This window comes from Haplochromis burtoni, unplaced genomic scaffold (assembly GCF_018398535.1).
Source record: "Haplochromis burtoni strain Fernald_Lab_line unplaced genomic scaffold, NCSU_Asbu1 Contig_68, whole genome shotgun sequence".
Taxonomy (NCBI): domain Eukaryota; kingdom Metazoa; phylum Chordata; class Actinopteri; order Cichliformes; family Cichlidae; genus Haplochromis; species Haplochromis burtoni.
Genome location: NW_024582429.1, coordinates 2,315,714 through 2,331,436, shown reverse-complemented (window position 1 = coordinate 2,331,436; position 15,723 = coordinate 2,315,714). Strand labels below are relative to the sequence as shown.

The window sequence follows — 15,723 nt, the reverse complement described above, 5'->3', positions numbered from 1 at the left end:
AATGGTTCATTTGTAATGGGGGAAACAGTAAGTATTTGTCAGTAAGAAGGCTGTAAAACCTATGATAATTCAAACTCTCATGATACTTTCCAAGTGAATATTTTTTTTATTGTAATATTTTGTAAAAACCTCCAAGATTCAAGAATCTTTCTTTGTCACATCCATAGTTATACGGGTGCAGCACGCAGTGAAATGTATCCTGACATGCTCCTTGGCTGTGCAGAAAGAGAGAGAACATTATGTACATTAAGTGAATATATACAGGAGGACATTATATGCAGCAAGTAAGTGAATTATGTACATTAAATGCATGAAATAAAATAGACAATGTGGAAATTTTAAATTGAGAATCTGAAAAAATAGTCCACGAGGGCCAGATTGGACCCTTTTGTGGGGCAGATAGTTTCCCCCGGTCGGATGCTGGACGCCCCTGGCTTGTTTCCTTATCATGTGTTTCAGTACATGGGTAAAGATGATTTGATTAGATATTAGAAAACGAAAGAAAGAGCAGCTGTAGTACTCTGTGTCGGTGTGCACTTTGCGGTTGAAGGGTGCAGGGTTTTCCCACATGACCGTGAACGCAGCGTCAGATGATGAGAGTGGGTCATCAGCTGCAGTCAGTCAGGTGTGGTCGGCGGGGAGACGGTCCGACCGTCGGAGCGGCGAGCCAGCGGAATCAACGGGCACAAGTCAGAGTGTAGCACCGGTCTGTGAGCATGACCTACCGGCCAACCACCGCATCATGACCACAGTAAGTTCGTTTTTTAAATAAACGGCGGCGGGTTGAAAGTTTCTCCGAGCACTGAAGTTTCCCGACGTCTTGGCAGGCCAGCGTCGGGCCCGGACACCGTCACTCCAGGCTGGATGAACAAATCTGGAAGTTTAAACGTTTTCTTGCTAGTCTGCAGCAGTACACCCAGTACCAAATACACATTTAGCCTTTTAACGAGCGGTCATTGCTTTCTTCTTTATTTACACCCGTTGAATTAACGTTAATATTTATTTATTCACCAGTTTTGTCCCGTTTGTGCCTTAACAGGTCGGTGGTTTGGCCGTTAAAACCATCGAGCTCTGAACAAAACTACAGTTTAACGCCAGCACTGTTATTTTATTTGTGCCGTATTGAAGCACGTCCCTGATTCATTTTTACAATGTTTTCACAAGTGACTCTAAGTCTTGGATTGGCATAGTTTGATTTCATTTAACGAAAAATGAATATATTTCGCGTGGAGTCAGGCGTGTCGTTCCGCCAAAAGCTACAAACGCTCGCGCAATAAGAGACTTTCGAACGTGTTGTCCCAGCAGCGGGTCAGAAACTGCCAGTAACGGCCGTTAAAGATTTTTAAAGCTGAATCAGTGACCTGAGGCCATCCACAGACCAATATCCATCTCTTCTAATGTTTGATGGAATTATCTGCCAAACTGCTTCAAAAATCTAAGCGAAAACATCAGTTTTCTACGCCCAAGCGTTTTAAACCTGAGTCACACAGATTTGGGACTTCTTTGCTCCAACGTTATGTGTTATACTTCAATTCGGCATGTATAGACACACAAGGTTGCACGTAATTTATACTTTTATTCAATAATTTGCTGTGCCTTTACATGGTTGTTGAAGTCTAGTTAAAGGAGCCAGTCCGTTACTTTAAATTTAGGTTTATTTTTCTTTATTGAATCACGTATACATTTGGGGGCTTGATGTGAGCCGAATCAAAGACGATCGGTCCAAGACTTTCCGGGGTGAGTAGTTTTATTGTTGAAGGCATTGATTCTGCCGCCACACTACGAACATTTAAATGTGCGTTTGTTGGAGTGGAGATTGGCGTCGCTCTACTCACGACAGAACAGCGTCCTGGGGCTGGATTAGCTCGCATTAGCGAAGTCCAGCCTTTCCTGTTTTCACGGAAAGCGAACCCAGCAGCAGCCAGCTCAGCTCCGCTGTTTTACCTGAAGAATTTAGAAAAACAACCAAATCTGGACGATGGCCGTCAGTGAGCTGCTGTTATTGCTAACACAGATAAGGCATTGGATGGGGGTGGATACAGCAGGAATAGGAAGTTATATTTAGTGACTCAGCTGCTGTTTGAGTAACAGGCAGGCAGTTAAGGCGGGACACAGCAAGCAAAAAGTTGTGAAGTCTGATGTGATTTGGTCTGACTTCTCATTACCTTTTCTCCTTGTTTTTGTTTAGCTCCTTTTGGTGAACCCTCCTCGTGCAATGAAACAGGGAACAGGTGACTTTTTAGCCAACCACCAGAGGAACCGAAGGGATTGAGTCAAAGAAACCTCTGCAGATGTAACCGCTGCTGTTAAAAAAAGAGGAACATCTTAGTTTCTTTCAAGTGCAACAACCAAAAAAAAAGAGGTGAGGGGGAGGAATTCTGAGGAGAAGGGCAGTAACGGGATTTATGATCAGCGCTACCACAAAATGCCAAATGTGCCCATCCTGGAGCCGTACATGTGAAGACTGAGCATCCAGAGGAGTGCTGGAGCTGCACTGACACAACTGTGGAGGAGTTGTTGGAAATCCCCCACAGGAGTGTCGCTGGGTGGAACTGGAAGTAAGGTGGAACCACGGTGCCGGCCCTCGCCGTCAAGCGTGAATCATAAATGCAGAGCTCTCGAGAAGTGCCACCTACTCTGCCGGCTGCTGCGGTTTCGCTTTTAAAACGATGTGAACATCAGAACTGAAACTAGAGTGTAACTGGAAATGTCCTCACACCCAAAGGGGAAGCGAACCTGTGATTTCTGGACAAACTCTTGAGGTGGTCAGCGTTTGGAGGCGGAACAAGGCGAGTGCCGCATGTGCACTTGGAGGGAAGGAAGCTCACCTTCCTCCTATGAAACTGGTTTTACTTGGAAATCCAAAACAAGGCCATCCAAATGGCAGGGAAGGACTACAATCATCTCTTTAAGCTGCTCATCATTGGAGACTCCAGTTAGTACATTTTAACTTGTTTACATCTCTCTGCAGTCAAAGCTTTTCTTTTTTTTTTTAATGGAGCCCTGAAAGAAACAGATGTGTGAACAGACACTTCCAGTACATTTAGGCTGCTGTCTCTGTGGGCCAGTAGAACCATAATAAACCTATTAATAGGAACGTTTCCATACTGATGAACTGGTGAGGTCTTACTGGTCGAAATCGCACCATCCCTGTCCTGGCTTCCAGTTTGTTTCAGAATTGGTTTTAGCTGATTTTTGCCGATCACCTGGTCTGGTTTTCACCTGTATGTGAAAGAAGCTTGACTGCATGAATCTCAAAGGTGTTGGGGTTGTAGCCCTCGGGACCCCTCACAGACTCACCTTCTTACTGCCTGCTTTTATAGACTTGCTTTAAAGAGGACCTGTACTCATTCCCAGCTCCATGTGCTTATCCTTGCAGTTAGAGTAGCTTTATGTGATTTAAAGTTAAAATTAATCTTTTTCTATTATATTATGCACAGTTCACACAGATTAATCCTGAGCTCATGCCAGCCCAGATGCAAGGCTGGATTAAGGACTAAACATTTATTTATTTATTTATAGCGCCATAATTTTATTTCTCGACGCAACTAAAGCAGCTTTGCATGATTCACAGTTCAAAATAATCCCCCCTGAAATCATACTGAGCCTTGCTGCGGGCCTTCAGTTTGTCCTCTGACTGAAACCAGCTGTTTAAACCCCGCCCCCTTTAAAATCAGTTTTCTTGTGATTGGCTGCCCGGTTTGAGCTTTGGGTGGGTGGAGCTTTCCAGATTAGAGAGATCGCCTCTTTATGACATCATACAGATCCAAGACCAGAAAAAACTGTGAAACCGAGCAGTCGGGGATCATGTTCCACAGGAGGTCTTTCACTGTTTTTGTGATGTTGTTTGTCTTCCTTATCTCCTAATGTGCTACAATGTCTCAGATATGACACGTAGATAGATGTGTGTAAGACGTCACGGCTCGGGTATCGGACTCGGCTGTGGTGGGCGTGTCTGATGCGTGTGTGAACGTTTCTGTGTTTTGGCTGCAGATTAGGTCCCATGAGGGGCGGAGCACAGCTTTTAGTTTAAAAGGTCATCGATAAAATAAAGAGTCCAGGACTGGGGTGGTGTGATATATCTGAAACCAGTAAGAGTGACTGAGTACCTAAATAAAAATAATGATAATTAAACTTTAACATTTCATGAATCCAGATGTTGTTTGAAAGCACAAAGTCCGAGTTCAGACGCTGCAAAGCATGTTGGGATGCCAGCACCGCGGGCCTCAGCAGAGCCTGGTTTTGTGTTGGGAGCGCGTTCCCAGGAAAACTCGTTTAATGTCACTTTCTCAGCACGAGAACAAGAAAACAAACTCTCTCCAAGCTTGTAGTAAAACAAAGATGACTCCATAAAACAAACTGATCCTCTGCTTTGGAGAGAGCAGGCTCCAGTTATTGATCGAATGTTGTAGTTTCAGGGCTTTTGGTGTCAGGCCTCCTGCAGGAGGTGCTGAGTCACTGTCGGTCACCTTCTTCCCTGCAGGAACTTATTTTAGAGCAGTGGGTGGATTTCATCGCTGCACATGAGACGCGTGCTTGGATGGAAAGACTGTTTCAGGAAGCTGCTGCGAGTTTCCAGTTTTCAGCTCGACATAGTTCTCGTGCCTTTCTTTGGCAGAGCTGTTTCTGTGAGGAGTAATGCTGTCACGTTTATCGTCCATCTGTGAGGCGTAGCAGGCAGAGGTTTCAGTTCCTGATAAACGAGCTCCATCTCCGAGCCTGCTGAACGAGTCTAGTCCAGTCTTGTTTTGGAAAACCGCTTAAATGATTGAACCAAGCAGTGATTTTTCTTTTTTTTTCTCCAGCTTCTGGAATCTGATTTTGATAGACACCACAAGTGTCAGCGGCAAACATCCAGCCTGCAAAGCAGATGCAGGACTTGTTTTTACAGGCGTGTAGTCTTTAACACTTTAATGCTCTGAGAAAACTGTAACTTTCCCATCGATTTCTCCGTTTAGCCCGACGTCTTCCTGCTTCATCGGCTCTCCTCTGTCAGGTTTTCTTCAGATGCTTTTCTCACACATGTCCAGTGCGAGTTCAACCTTTGTCCTATTTTGTGTTGTTTCACTTTCCTTATCTCACCTCCTCCCATCTGTGTGTTTTGCTGGTATGTGGCTGTCACTAAAGTTACAGTGGGGGTCATAGTAGGCTTTACTCAAACAGATATTAATCTCGTCCCTCTGATCTTTTCCCCCCTTTAGATGTGGGAAAAAGCAGCCTCCTGCTCCGCTTCGCAGATAACTCCTTCTCAGGTGAGTTGGTTACATGAAAGGTGATACCTGCTCACACTAAACACACAGCAGACTCCAGTTATAGGCCGAGAATTAAAAGCATTTTATCAGGAGGAGTCATCTTATCTCCAGGAGTCATAAGAGCTGTCCTAACACGTCAGGAGCTGCAGGAGAGGCAGGTCTATATCATCAAACGTTTAAATGCTTCATCCATTTCCTCTGAACGGTCTCGTGTGCTCGCACCCAAGTGTCAAACAATAACTGCCCTCCTTTAGGAATATTAATAACCTGTGTCGGCGTTTTGAATCCACTCTGTGGCGTGGGTACACAGCCACAGATGTGGAACAGAAGCAGAAAGTTGCTGAACTGAAAGCCGACGTGAAACTAGAGTAAGATGTCTGTCGTGAGCCAAATCTCAAAGTGATGATGCTGTAAAGACGAATTGGATCCCAGCAGAGGAAGCGACTGCGTCAGGCAGCCAGAGTCCAAAGTTTATTTGCAGTTTGTAGTTTTTTTAATTTGCTGATCGTTTCATAACAGGAAGCTCAGGTGTTGGAGAAACGTGGTCGTTGAATGTGTCATTAGTTATGAAGCGCTACCAGCAGCATTCACACTCAGGCTTGTTTACCGAGTGTGACGGCTCCGTGGAACACGCATCTCACGGTCGATTAAAGCGTGTCACTGGACGGTTTGTCTGGTCCTGACATGACGGACCAAAAGTTCTCACGACAGCTGGAGGACGGAGCCAGAAACACGGCTCGGTTTTTTCTTGCTGGAATCACAAACATGTAAGCTGGAGTGGTGGTGGTTCAGTGGGCTGTAGCTGCGGCCACAGATGGTCAGTGTGACGGCCAGCTGCGATCCCGTCTGAGAAACCGTTTTGGAGCCTCGGCCACGTTTCTGCAGTCTGTGGGGAAATATCGAGGTTTTCTAGCAGAGTTTTTCCCACATACGGCTGGAATGGCGCTCCGTGTCTCAGCCGCTCAGCGGGAATCAAATATAGTTCTCGAAGGCGGGGAGAGGATGTAAACGGGTGGGGCGAGTGGAAGTGGGCCAGGCGCTCCTGACAGGACGCCAAAACATCTGAAGTGGTGGAGTTGGTGCGTGAGGGGGGAGGGGGGGTTAACAAGGGCCTGCAGATGCAACAGCAGGACACACACACACGCAGTTACACACGCACGCACAGTTACACACACACACGCAGTTACACACGCACGCACAGTTACACACACACGCACGCACAGTTACACACACACACACACACAGTTACACACACACACACACACAGTTACACACACACACACACAGTTACACACACGCAGTTACACACACACGCAGTTACACACACGCAGTCACGCACACGCAGTGCACGCACACACGCAGTCACACACGCAGTCACGCACGCACACGCAGTCACGCACACGCAGTCACGCACACGCACGCAGTTACACACACACGCACGTTCACACACACGCACGCAGTCACACACACGCACGCAGTCACACACACGCACGCAGTCACACACACGCGCGCAGTTACACACACACGCGCGCAGTTACACACACACGCGCGCAGTTACACACACGCACGCAGCACGCGTTACACACACGCACGCAGCAGCAGTTACACACACACGCGCGCAGTTACACACACACGCGCAGTTACACACACACGCGCGCAGTTACACACACGTAAAGGTATTTAACTTTAAACTGACTCCACACACGCACGCAGTGCGTCTGCACTCACACGCAGTTACACACACCACACGCAGTCACACACACACGACACACACACACGCGCAGTTACACACACACGCAGTTACACACACACGCGCGCAGTTACACACACGTAAAGGTATTTAACTTTAAACTGACTCCACACACGCACGCAGTGCGTCTGCACTCGCGTTGCTGTGCAGCACGTCTGCCTCACTCTGGCTTTTATTTTTTCTCTCGTGTCGTCTCGTGCAGGCAGCTACATCACCACCATCGGCGTGGACTTTAAGATCCGGACGGTGGATATCGACGGGGAGCGGGTGAAGCTGCAGATCTGGGACACGGCGGGGCAGGAGAGGTTTCGAACCATCACCTCAACGTAATGATCTCTGAAACTTTCTCCCCCGAGTTTCTTTGTATGACCGCGTGCAGCGTGCTGCAGCGTCATCGCTGAGGTCATCAGTTTATTCCGCTTCACCTGTCCCCAGGTACTACAGAAACACCCACGGCGTCATCATAGTTTACGACGTGACAAATCCAGAGTCGTTCGTAAATGTTAAGAGGTGGCTGAATGAAATCTCCCAGAACTGTGACAACGTCTGCAAGATCCTGGGTAGGTCGACCGTAAACTCCTCCTGAATATCAGTGTTTCAGTGTGAACTCTGACCTGCTCACAGGTGTGCCGAAAGCTGCTGAGAGGCTCCGTCTGCTTCCAGGTGACGTACGGTTTGTTAAAGATGCAGCTGCATTCATTCAGCTCCATTATCCACTTTAATGTCCAGACTTGGAAAATTGAGTTTGGATATGTTTTAAAGTCCACATGCAGTCAGCTTGAACACTGGTCGAATATTTTATCTATTATGATATCATGCAGGCACATCTCTGGTGAGGAGAGCCTCTTTCCCCTCACCAACAGTTTATAAACTTCCTGATGGTAAGACGTGCCGTCCCACTGAGTCGTCATAAACTGTGACAGCACTGAGCAGCTCCTTCAGTGGGAGACTGCGGCACCCACGGTGTGGGACGGAGAGATTTCGCAGGTCTTTCCTCCCCACTGCTGTCAGACTCCATAATAAAGACTTTAACTGATCAAACACACACATCCATACATGTGCAATAATACTAAGTGCAATAATCCTTTCTGTCATCGTTGTATTTTTACTCAGTTGTATATAGTATTTGTATTTGTATTCTATTTTTATCTTATTGTATATAGTATTTTATTCTATTCTGTACACTTGTGTACTGTATTTATTCTTATTGTATTCTAATTTTTGCCTCATAACTTTTGCACTGTCCACTTCCTGCTGTGACAAAACAAATTTCCCACGTGTGGGACTAATAAAGGTTATCTTATCTTATCTTATCTTATCTTAAACACTTTTGTAGATCTACTGTGTTTAAGACAAACTGTTGTTATCAGATGATTTCTCAGGTTCAGTAAACGTGAAGTTTTACTGGTAATTTTAAACAGGAAGGTTATTGTGCAGGTCTGACTCTGGGGAGGTGAATCAGGTTTGACACTTAGAGATGCTTTGGTTCATTTCAGACCTGCAGCATCAGTTATTAATATCTTTTTTTATGATGCATTTGAGTTTCAGCCTGGTTGGGGACGTCTGCAGGAAGCGTTTACAGATGGATTTTCCTTCTTTCCTCAGTGGGGAACAAGAATGACGACCCTTCCAAGAAGCAGGTGGATACCCAGGATGCTTTGCGTTTTGGGGAGTCGGTGGGTGTCCGTGTCTTCGAGACGAGTGCCAAAGAGAACATAAATGTTGAAGAGGTGAAGCTTTAAATGATTAACATCCTGATTTAAAATGATTTTTTTGGTGTGCAGTTTGTCCCATTACAAGGTCGAAAGCCTTTGTTCCTAATGTTTTGCCTGTAAGGTTGGTATTGAAATGACAGGCAGGTAAATTAGAGCGTGGGGTCATAGTTCTCAGTGTGACCTGAGGGGGGCAGTGTCCTTTCACTGCTGTCATCCAGGCCCAGTGTCGCACAAGTGTCTCATAATGATGGGGCTTCAGGTTGAATGCAGTGGTTTCCTTCATACTGGATGGTCCAGGCCTGCAGATGATGATGAACCTGAGGTGCATCTTCATCTCATTATTACACTGCAGAGGGTAGCGATGAGGAGGAGGGGTCTGTTTAGTCTCGATTTGAGCTGAAAGACGGAGACTGTGGTAACAGCAGAGATGGCGGTTCGTCCTCAATCCCGCTGATAAAAATGCTGGTAAACCACCAGCAGGGACCCTGTGACTGATCTCAGATATATTCACCATGGAAAGCTCAGACTGTTTTAATAACGGAGACTAAAGTAAAGGCAGGATCAGATGTGACTGTGCTTCCTGTTGTTACTATCCATGAGTATTTGCTTTATTATTTTTAAAATGTCTTCAGTGACACGAACAGTTTCGTGCACGGTGTCGCTGCTGTTTGAGGGTCGGGGATGGGACACGGGGCCGCGTTAGATAATCCTGAAGTCTGTGTTGTTTCTGCTGCTCTGCTCAGATGTTCATGGCGTTCACCCTCATGGTGCTCCGGGCCAAGAAGGAGAGCCAGAACAGAGTGGAGAGGGAGCGGGAGCGGGAGAAGGACACGGTGAACATCAACGCCCAGCGAGACCGAGACCGCAGGAAGAGGGGCAAGAAATGCTGCTGAGACGCCGCTTCCGCCCACAGCATTCAGCTGAGACTGAACTCGGCGCCTTCGAGGCCGTCTCTCACTGCAGATATGAATGTGTGGAGCTACAGCACAGCAGGCTGTAGCTCTCGCTGTGCCTGAGGGTCTACAGTCTGCCAGCACTGAATGCAAGTAGCAGCCAGGAGGTCACATGACCTAAAGGATCATTCTGGTGTTTATGCTTTTTTTTTTTTTTTTTTTTTAACCAGACTGCAGCGTGTCGTGTGTTGGACTGAAGCTAAAGAGCGACTAATGTGCAGGTTGGTTTGTGGATGCTAACCAGAAGAAACATTTCTGTGACGTTTATTCAAACGAGTGGATTCCTGAGCTCGCCTTAAATGACTCGTTTCAGTCTGAGCTGCACTGGTTTATGAGGAGGTGTGTGATCATCAGCTTAATCAGCACCTGTAAAACTCTCATTCAAGTTACACCACAAAAATGAAGCTTCTATCCCGGCTTTTACAATTTTCAAACACTTCAATCGGCAGGAAACAAACCTGGTTTCATCATTAAAACTGATTCTTTTTTACTCATCTCTCCAAAGACAGAAGTCAGTTCATGGTCACACGTAGCCAAAGAACTTTCCACCAACATGGCCCCGATGCTTGAGCTCTAGAACCGGGGACCTCTGTGGTGACCATTCAAACACCGTCCACCTTTTTGGCATGAAACGTGTTTGATTGGGCACTGCGTCAGTCAATAATGCGTCCTGATTGGTGGAAAACCCGGAGATTTGGTCACATGTCGAGTCTGTGCTCCCACCACAGCTGCACAGCGCTTTAGGGAGAATCAGTTTCTATGTTAAAGTGCTCCGATTCTGCTCGTTCCCTCCATGTTTTTGGATTAAAGCGGCTTTGCATGATTACTCACTTATCTCATGCTAGGCTTGTTTCAGACAGGCTCCATCCTGTCTGAAAAAAGCCGATAGCTTCTCCCCTGTTAGGTCAGTTTTTCTCCGGTTGGCTCATCAGCAGAGGTTTTGAAAGTGGGAAAATAATGACCTTGCGACCTTTCACAATGACAGGTTCTAGTTGTGTAGGTTTCACTGAAGATCAAACTGCAGGGATTTGTTTCTATTTTGTTCTGTTACCTTCTGTGACACGTGGAAGATGAAAGCCATATCACGCTCCACGTCTTTAGTCGCCAGTTCTCATGTTAGTGGAAAAAAGGGAGAAACACTGAGAAACTCTACATCTGTATTTGCAGTGAACTAAAACAAGCAAAAACAAACACCAGCATGGTCCTTTAACTTTGGTCTTAAACCACTGTTTAATTTTTTTTCTTAATACAGAACATGTATTTAACCAGTGAAAGGGAGCTGTTTGTTCAATTGTGACATTAACGTGTGTGATGAGTACAAACTGTCTGCATGCCTTATTTCAGTCTGAATGAGGCCAGTAATCCCAAAACATGTTTTAATGTAAATCTGATGCCAAGCAAATGTGTCCAAATACAATAAAAGCAATAAATTCAGTGATTCTTTGTGCAGTGATGAGACTGTATGCAATGAAATCCTAGAATTTCACTTACCTTTAGTAGAGTGACCTCACAGCAGCCATGTTTTTGGTTAGGTGATGTCATTAAAATGCCCCAAAAGGCTCCAACAGTACAAACACGACTCAGAGGTCCAGCTCAGGTGAGGCGGAGCAGACAGTCACCTGTGGCCACGCCCCTAACAATGCAAACTTTAAACAGGTGAGTTATAAAAACATCGTCCCCTGTACAGGAGTTATTTTTTATTAGTCCTTTATTTACCCAGGTAAAAAATCTCATTTCCAACAGAGACCTGGCATCATCAAATACACACAGCACTACAACATTTACAACCAATACAATATCCCCATACCATGTGGAAAATATACAATAACAGATCAAATTAAGAGTACATTAAAAACAATCACACTGAGTCAAAGAGCTGGGGCCTGTTCTTCGTACGTCGCTTACTACATCCAAGATCAAATCATCGCGCTAACCGTGAGCTCGCTAATCCGGTTCCCCGAACACACCTGCTGTTGACGATTACTACAGCTGGATGAAGTAATGCGCGATCACTGGGTGTCGTAAAAGGGGCTACGCATCGATAGTAGAAACATTGATCGGCAACCCGCTGATTGGTCGGCGAAAATGTCGAAGGGGCGTGCTCGGTATTTTCGGCAGCAGAGCAAGAACTCATGAGTGAGGGATTTCAGGAGTTTCAGAGTTTAATTAAAACGCAAGAGAACACTGCAAAGGCTGCAAAAGCAAGGAGAGAGGGCTGGCAGAAAGTTGCTGACAAATCAAACTCGTAGTAATTTAATAATAATAATAATGGATTGGGTTTATATAGCGCTCTCAAGGCACCCAAAGCGCTTTACGATACCACTATTCATTCACTCCCACATTCACACACTGGTGGAGGCAGCTACGGTTGTAGCCAGGCTGCCATATCGCGCCATCGGCCCCTCTGGCCAACACCAGTAGGCGGTAGGGTAGATCTATCATATGACACTATATTGTCCAATATCATATGGCATTATATTATATCATAATATGTTATATTATATCCCCTTTCACATTAGAGCCACAACAGGACCCACAAGAACATGGGAACAAGTAAAAGTGGAATACAGGAGTATTCTACAGAATGGTAATATTTATCTCTTAGATTGCTTTTCGTCTCTTGGCAAGGTAATACTGGCCTGTAATACTCTGTTAGTTTGTTCATAACAGCAACCAAGAAAAGGGCAGAGGAAAAAAAGACAGGTGGTGGTCCTGCACCCCCTCGTCAACAAGTTGGTTAAGTGAATAATACCCTCACGGGAATATCGATATCTCTCAATGAGCACACTGTCGCGCTGAGCTAAAGGATCCTGTCTGTCCCGCAATATACGCTGAATTCTGAGGACTCTCCTTATCAATCTTGCACCTTCCGCAATGGGCTGCTCGCGTATACGGACAGGACATGCTGCGACAGGCTTCCCAAATCCACCTTCGCTTTTATAGCCGTGGTCTCTCATCTTGATTACACGAAGTAATTTCAATTACTACTCTGAAATATGAATTACATCTGTAATAATCACATACATGTAATAGAATGTTAATAGTACATTTCCCTTTTTTAGGAAATGACCTGTATGTATCTGTGTGAATCAATAAAGGATCAGGTGCTGCATTATCTTTAGTTACATTGATGTTATTTATTTATGGTGAAACAGTGGTGGAATATCGCTGTTGCTTTCGTATAAATGAAGCGGACATACCTGCGTGGCCGCGATCTAATCCTGTTTACATAAAGTAAACCTGCTCCCGAGCAGGTTTACGCTTACGGCTCTGTTGCTATGACAGCAAGTCCCGGATGAGCTTCGGGGAACCGAACGATCCAGGATCACGCGAAATCGTCAACAATCTAATCCAGCTACACATCGGTGTTCACCAAACACCTTTACATTTATCTCCAGGTGCAGCGTCAAATCTGTCCGTACTGATGCTTAAAGGAGTGGAAGTGCTTTTATTTTGAAAAAACAAACACTGCTTTTCCTTTTCTTTTTTTTTATTTAAATCCATGCTGCTTTCACATCATATGGAAAAATCCAGGAAATTTAAGTGAGAATTGTTCCATATTTACTCCATGAGCCCTTTTAGTAAAAATCCCTCAGAGCAAAACAAACGCTGGAATCTTCCACATATCCCGACGCACTTGAACGCAGCACAGTCATCAGTTGGATTTGGGCAGCCTGTAGACGTTGCCGGACATTATGAGCTGATGGTCCCTGACCTTCCTCTGCAGGAACGCCTCCAGCTCGTTCACGTCCATCTCCGTGACGACGGGTCCCGTAGCGACGAACATCCGCAGCATGGTGTGTATGCGTTCCAGTGTCATGGTGTCCAGGTTGGTGAGCATGGCCTGGACGTAGACCCAGAACAGCTGCAGAGACAGAGGCGCAGTGTGCTTACTGTGAGAGTTTAAGACCTAACTAGAACTAGCTGATACTTTCTCAGCCTGAAGCGCTCGTTTGAGCTGCTTCCCCAGCAGAGCGGTGACGTTCCCTACGGCCCCTCCCACAAGAGGTGGGCTGTCCACAGCTGTGCCTCATTGGCTAAGATCCCGGCTCTCAGGCGCTCTCCCATGAAAGACCTCCTTAGGAGACCCAACCAGGGGTGAGTTACCCTCCTGGGATCATGCGGGTGCACCAAGTCGTTCACAACAATAAGCTCGTGATTTATGGAGCATGTGATCCTAAAACACCCACTGTCATTCATTATTAAGTGATTTTTATAACACGACTGAAAAGAAGCGGCACATCATCAGGTGCCAGGTTTCAAATACTTAAAGTAACTAAGTAAATAACCCTGAGACAGCGGGATGAATGAAGTGTGTACCTGCAGCTTCTCCTCCCTCTGCTCGGACTGCGTGGCGGTGTTGGAGTCCCTCTCCTCGTCGCTGTCGATCAGCATCACGCCTCTGTCCAGCTTCTCTTTCGACGAACCCTTCTCCACCACGTAGAAGTGGCCGCCCGCCTCCTCCCTCAGCACGCCCTGCTGCTGCCACAGAGCCAGCTTCCTGTGCACCAGCTCCTTCGGGGCGCCCAGCTTCGCACTCAGCTCCTCCAACGTCCAAGAACCTGAGAGGACGAGCAGGTACACGACGATCAAACTGCATCTCCCTCGACTCCACGCAGCGTAACGAGCGATGTCAGAGCCGATAGTTTACAACCATGACATCGCCATGTCAGGAAAACATCAGGGGTCATCGCAGAATTACATTTCACAGCATGAAAGCGCTCTGAAATGAAAGTCCTTACTTTTCTCTTGGAAGTACATGATGGTGGCAGCCTGGATGGGTGAGACCGTGAGGTTGGTGAGGACTCGGTCCTCCAGCTCCACGTCCAGAGTGACCGAGCCCAGGTGAGGCTTCCAGCTCAGCGTCCTCATGGCCTGAAACACAAACGGGACTCGACTCAGCAGGTAAAAGCGTAGCTGTGCATTTGGTTTCTACTGCAAACCAAACCAGAGACGCCACAGTGGGTCAACTCCACCTTCAGCTTCTCGTAGCGGTGGGTGTAGGCCTCCATGGCCTGGCAGACGACAGGAGGGAGCTCCAGCTTCTCCTCCTTCAGCGTGGGCCAGAACTCAGATGAGAGGATGATGGCCGACAGGGGCAGCGGCGGCTGCTCCTCCTCGCTCAGCTTTGACTCCTCCTCGCGGATGTTGCTGTTGATCCTGCGAGAATCCGCCATGTCCTGCATCCATCGGGTAATCACAACGTTCTCAGAAATTCATCCTTTCAGGGAATGTCCTAAAATATCCGGTTAACGATCCATATTCCAGATGTTTACCTTCAACATGACCTCGCAGTAATGCATGTGAGACTCGCCGAACCGCAGCTTCAGCAGCTCCACGTTACGAATCTCCCTGAAGACGCAGAAAGCAGGACGGGCGTGAGCATTTACTTTGCTATCAGTGACCCGACATGTTCAAAGTACCAACACTTTCTCTCAGCTTTAAGCCGGGCGCTGGTGCGGTCGTACCTGGCCGTGTTGTAGTTGAGCTGCTGCAGCAGCCTGTCGGCGAGCACGCCTCTGTACTCGTCTATGAAGATCTCCTTACTGCCGTAGATGCTGACCAGCAGGCTGATGATGTCGGACGAGCGGCGCTTCGAGCCCATTTTATCTGAGAACAAACACACGAGTAAGATCTTTCTCTTCAGCTGCGGTCTCCTTCTCTGCGCTCAGAGCGGTGCGTTCACTGACCGGGCATGGCGTCGGTCGGGTCTGGAGTCCAGTCCTCGGGGTCGTTGCCTTCTTCGTCGCTGTCCTGCATCTCCAGAGTCACCGGGTCTCCTCGGGACAGCTCGGAGGCGAGGTCGGTGCAGCCCTCTGCATCTCCGGTCAGACCGGCTACGATCTGCCTCACCGTGTCCTCCCGGGTCCTGAAACACAACACGGACGTTTGATCCTCTGCTAGGACGTCAAAACTCATGTAGAACTTTACTCACAAAAAAGTGCACGATCAGAGCCAAAAGATCAGAGCAGGACTGAAAGCGAATCCCGCCGGCGCCTGCGTGGACTCACCTGAGGTACTTGCGGATCGGCTGGGAGACGACCTGCAGGTGA

At 47.0% G+C, this 15,723-nt stretch overlaps 2 protein-coding genes across 4 annotated transcripts; one reads left to right on the top strand and one right to left on the bottom strand.

Moving 5' to 3' along the window:
* Positions 1 to 567: 567 nt before the first annotated feature.
* On the top strand, positions 568 to 11,108 carry si:dkey-16l2.16 (ras-related protein Rab-35). 3 transcript variants are annotated; one of them, XM_005924117.2, is made up of 7 exons: positions 568 to 751; positions 2,189 to 2,935; positions 5,202 to 5,252; positions 7,205 to 7,328; positions 7,438 to 7,562; positions 8,608 to 8,732; positions 9,461 to 11,108. In XM_005924117.2, the coding sequence occupies exons 2-7, from the start codon at positions 2,881 to 2,883 to the stop codon at positions 9,608 to 9,610; spliced, it is 630 nt and encodes a 209-aa protein (XP_005924179.1). In that variant the 5' UTR covers positions 568 to 751; positions 2,189 to 2,880; the 3' UTR covers positions 9,611 to 11,108. The 3 variants fall into 3 exon arrangements, with proteins under 3 accessions (XP_005924179.1, XP_005924180.1, XP_042077451.1); XM_005924118.3 differs by lacking the exon at positions 568 to 751 and adding an exon at positions 794 to 1,737; XM_042221517.1 differs by lacking the exons at positions 568 to 751; positions 2,189 to 2,935 and adding an exon at positions 2,973 to 4,891.
* Positions 11,109 to 12,948: 1,840 nt separating this feature from the next.
* On the bottom strand, positions 12,949 to 15,720 carry LOC121811886 (anaphase-promoting complex subunit 2-like; the record flags this gene model as incomplete). The annotated part of the gene is given in 8 exon segments (XM_042221512.1): positions 12,949 to 13,535; positions 13,991 to 14,232; positions 14,413 to 14,545; positions 14,647 to 14,850; positions 14,947 to 15,022; positions 15,139 to 15,280; positions 15,361 to 15,539; positions 15,682 to 15,720. Coding segments are annotated over 8 exon segments (1,225 nt in total), but the record flags the coding sequence as incomplete, so codon positions are not given.
* Between the last annotated feature and the right edge of the window lie 3 nt (positions 15,721 to 15,723).

What these genes read in the sequence shown, in the direction of transcription:
- si:dkey-16l2.16 (XM_042221517.1), top strand. Translation starts at nt 4,765, where the DNA reads ATGATTGAACCAAGCAGTGATTTTTCTTTTTTTTTCTCCAGCTTCTGG. An exon ending in TGCAGGACTTGTTTTTACAG is followed by an intron (nt 4,892 to 5,201) that starts GCGTGTAGTCTT and finishes TCCCCCCTTTAG; the next exon opens with ATGTGGGAAAAAGCAGCCTC. An exon ending in CAACGTCTGCAAGATCCTGG is followed by an intron (nt 7,563 to 8,607) that starts GTAGGTCGACCG and finishes TTCTTTCCTCAG; the next exon opens with TGGGGAACAAGAATGACGAC.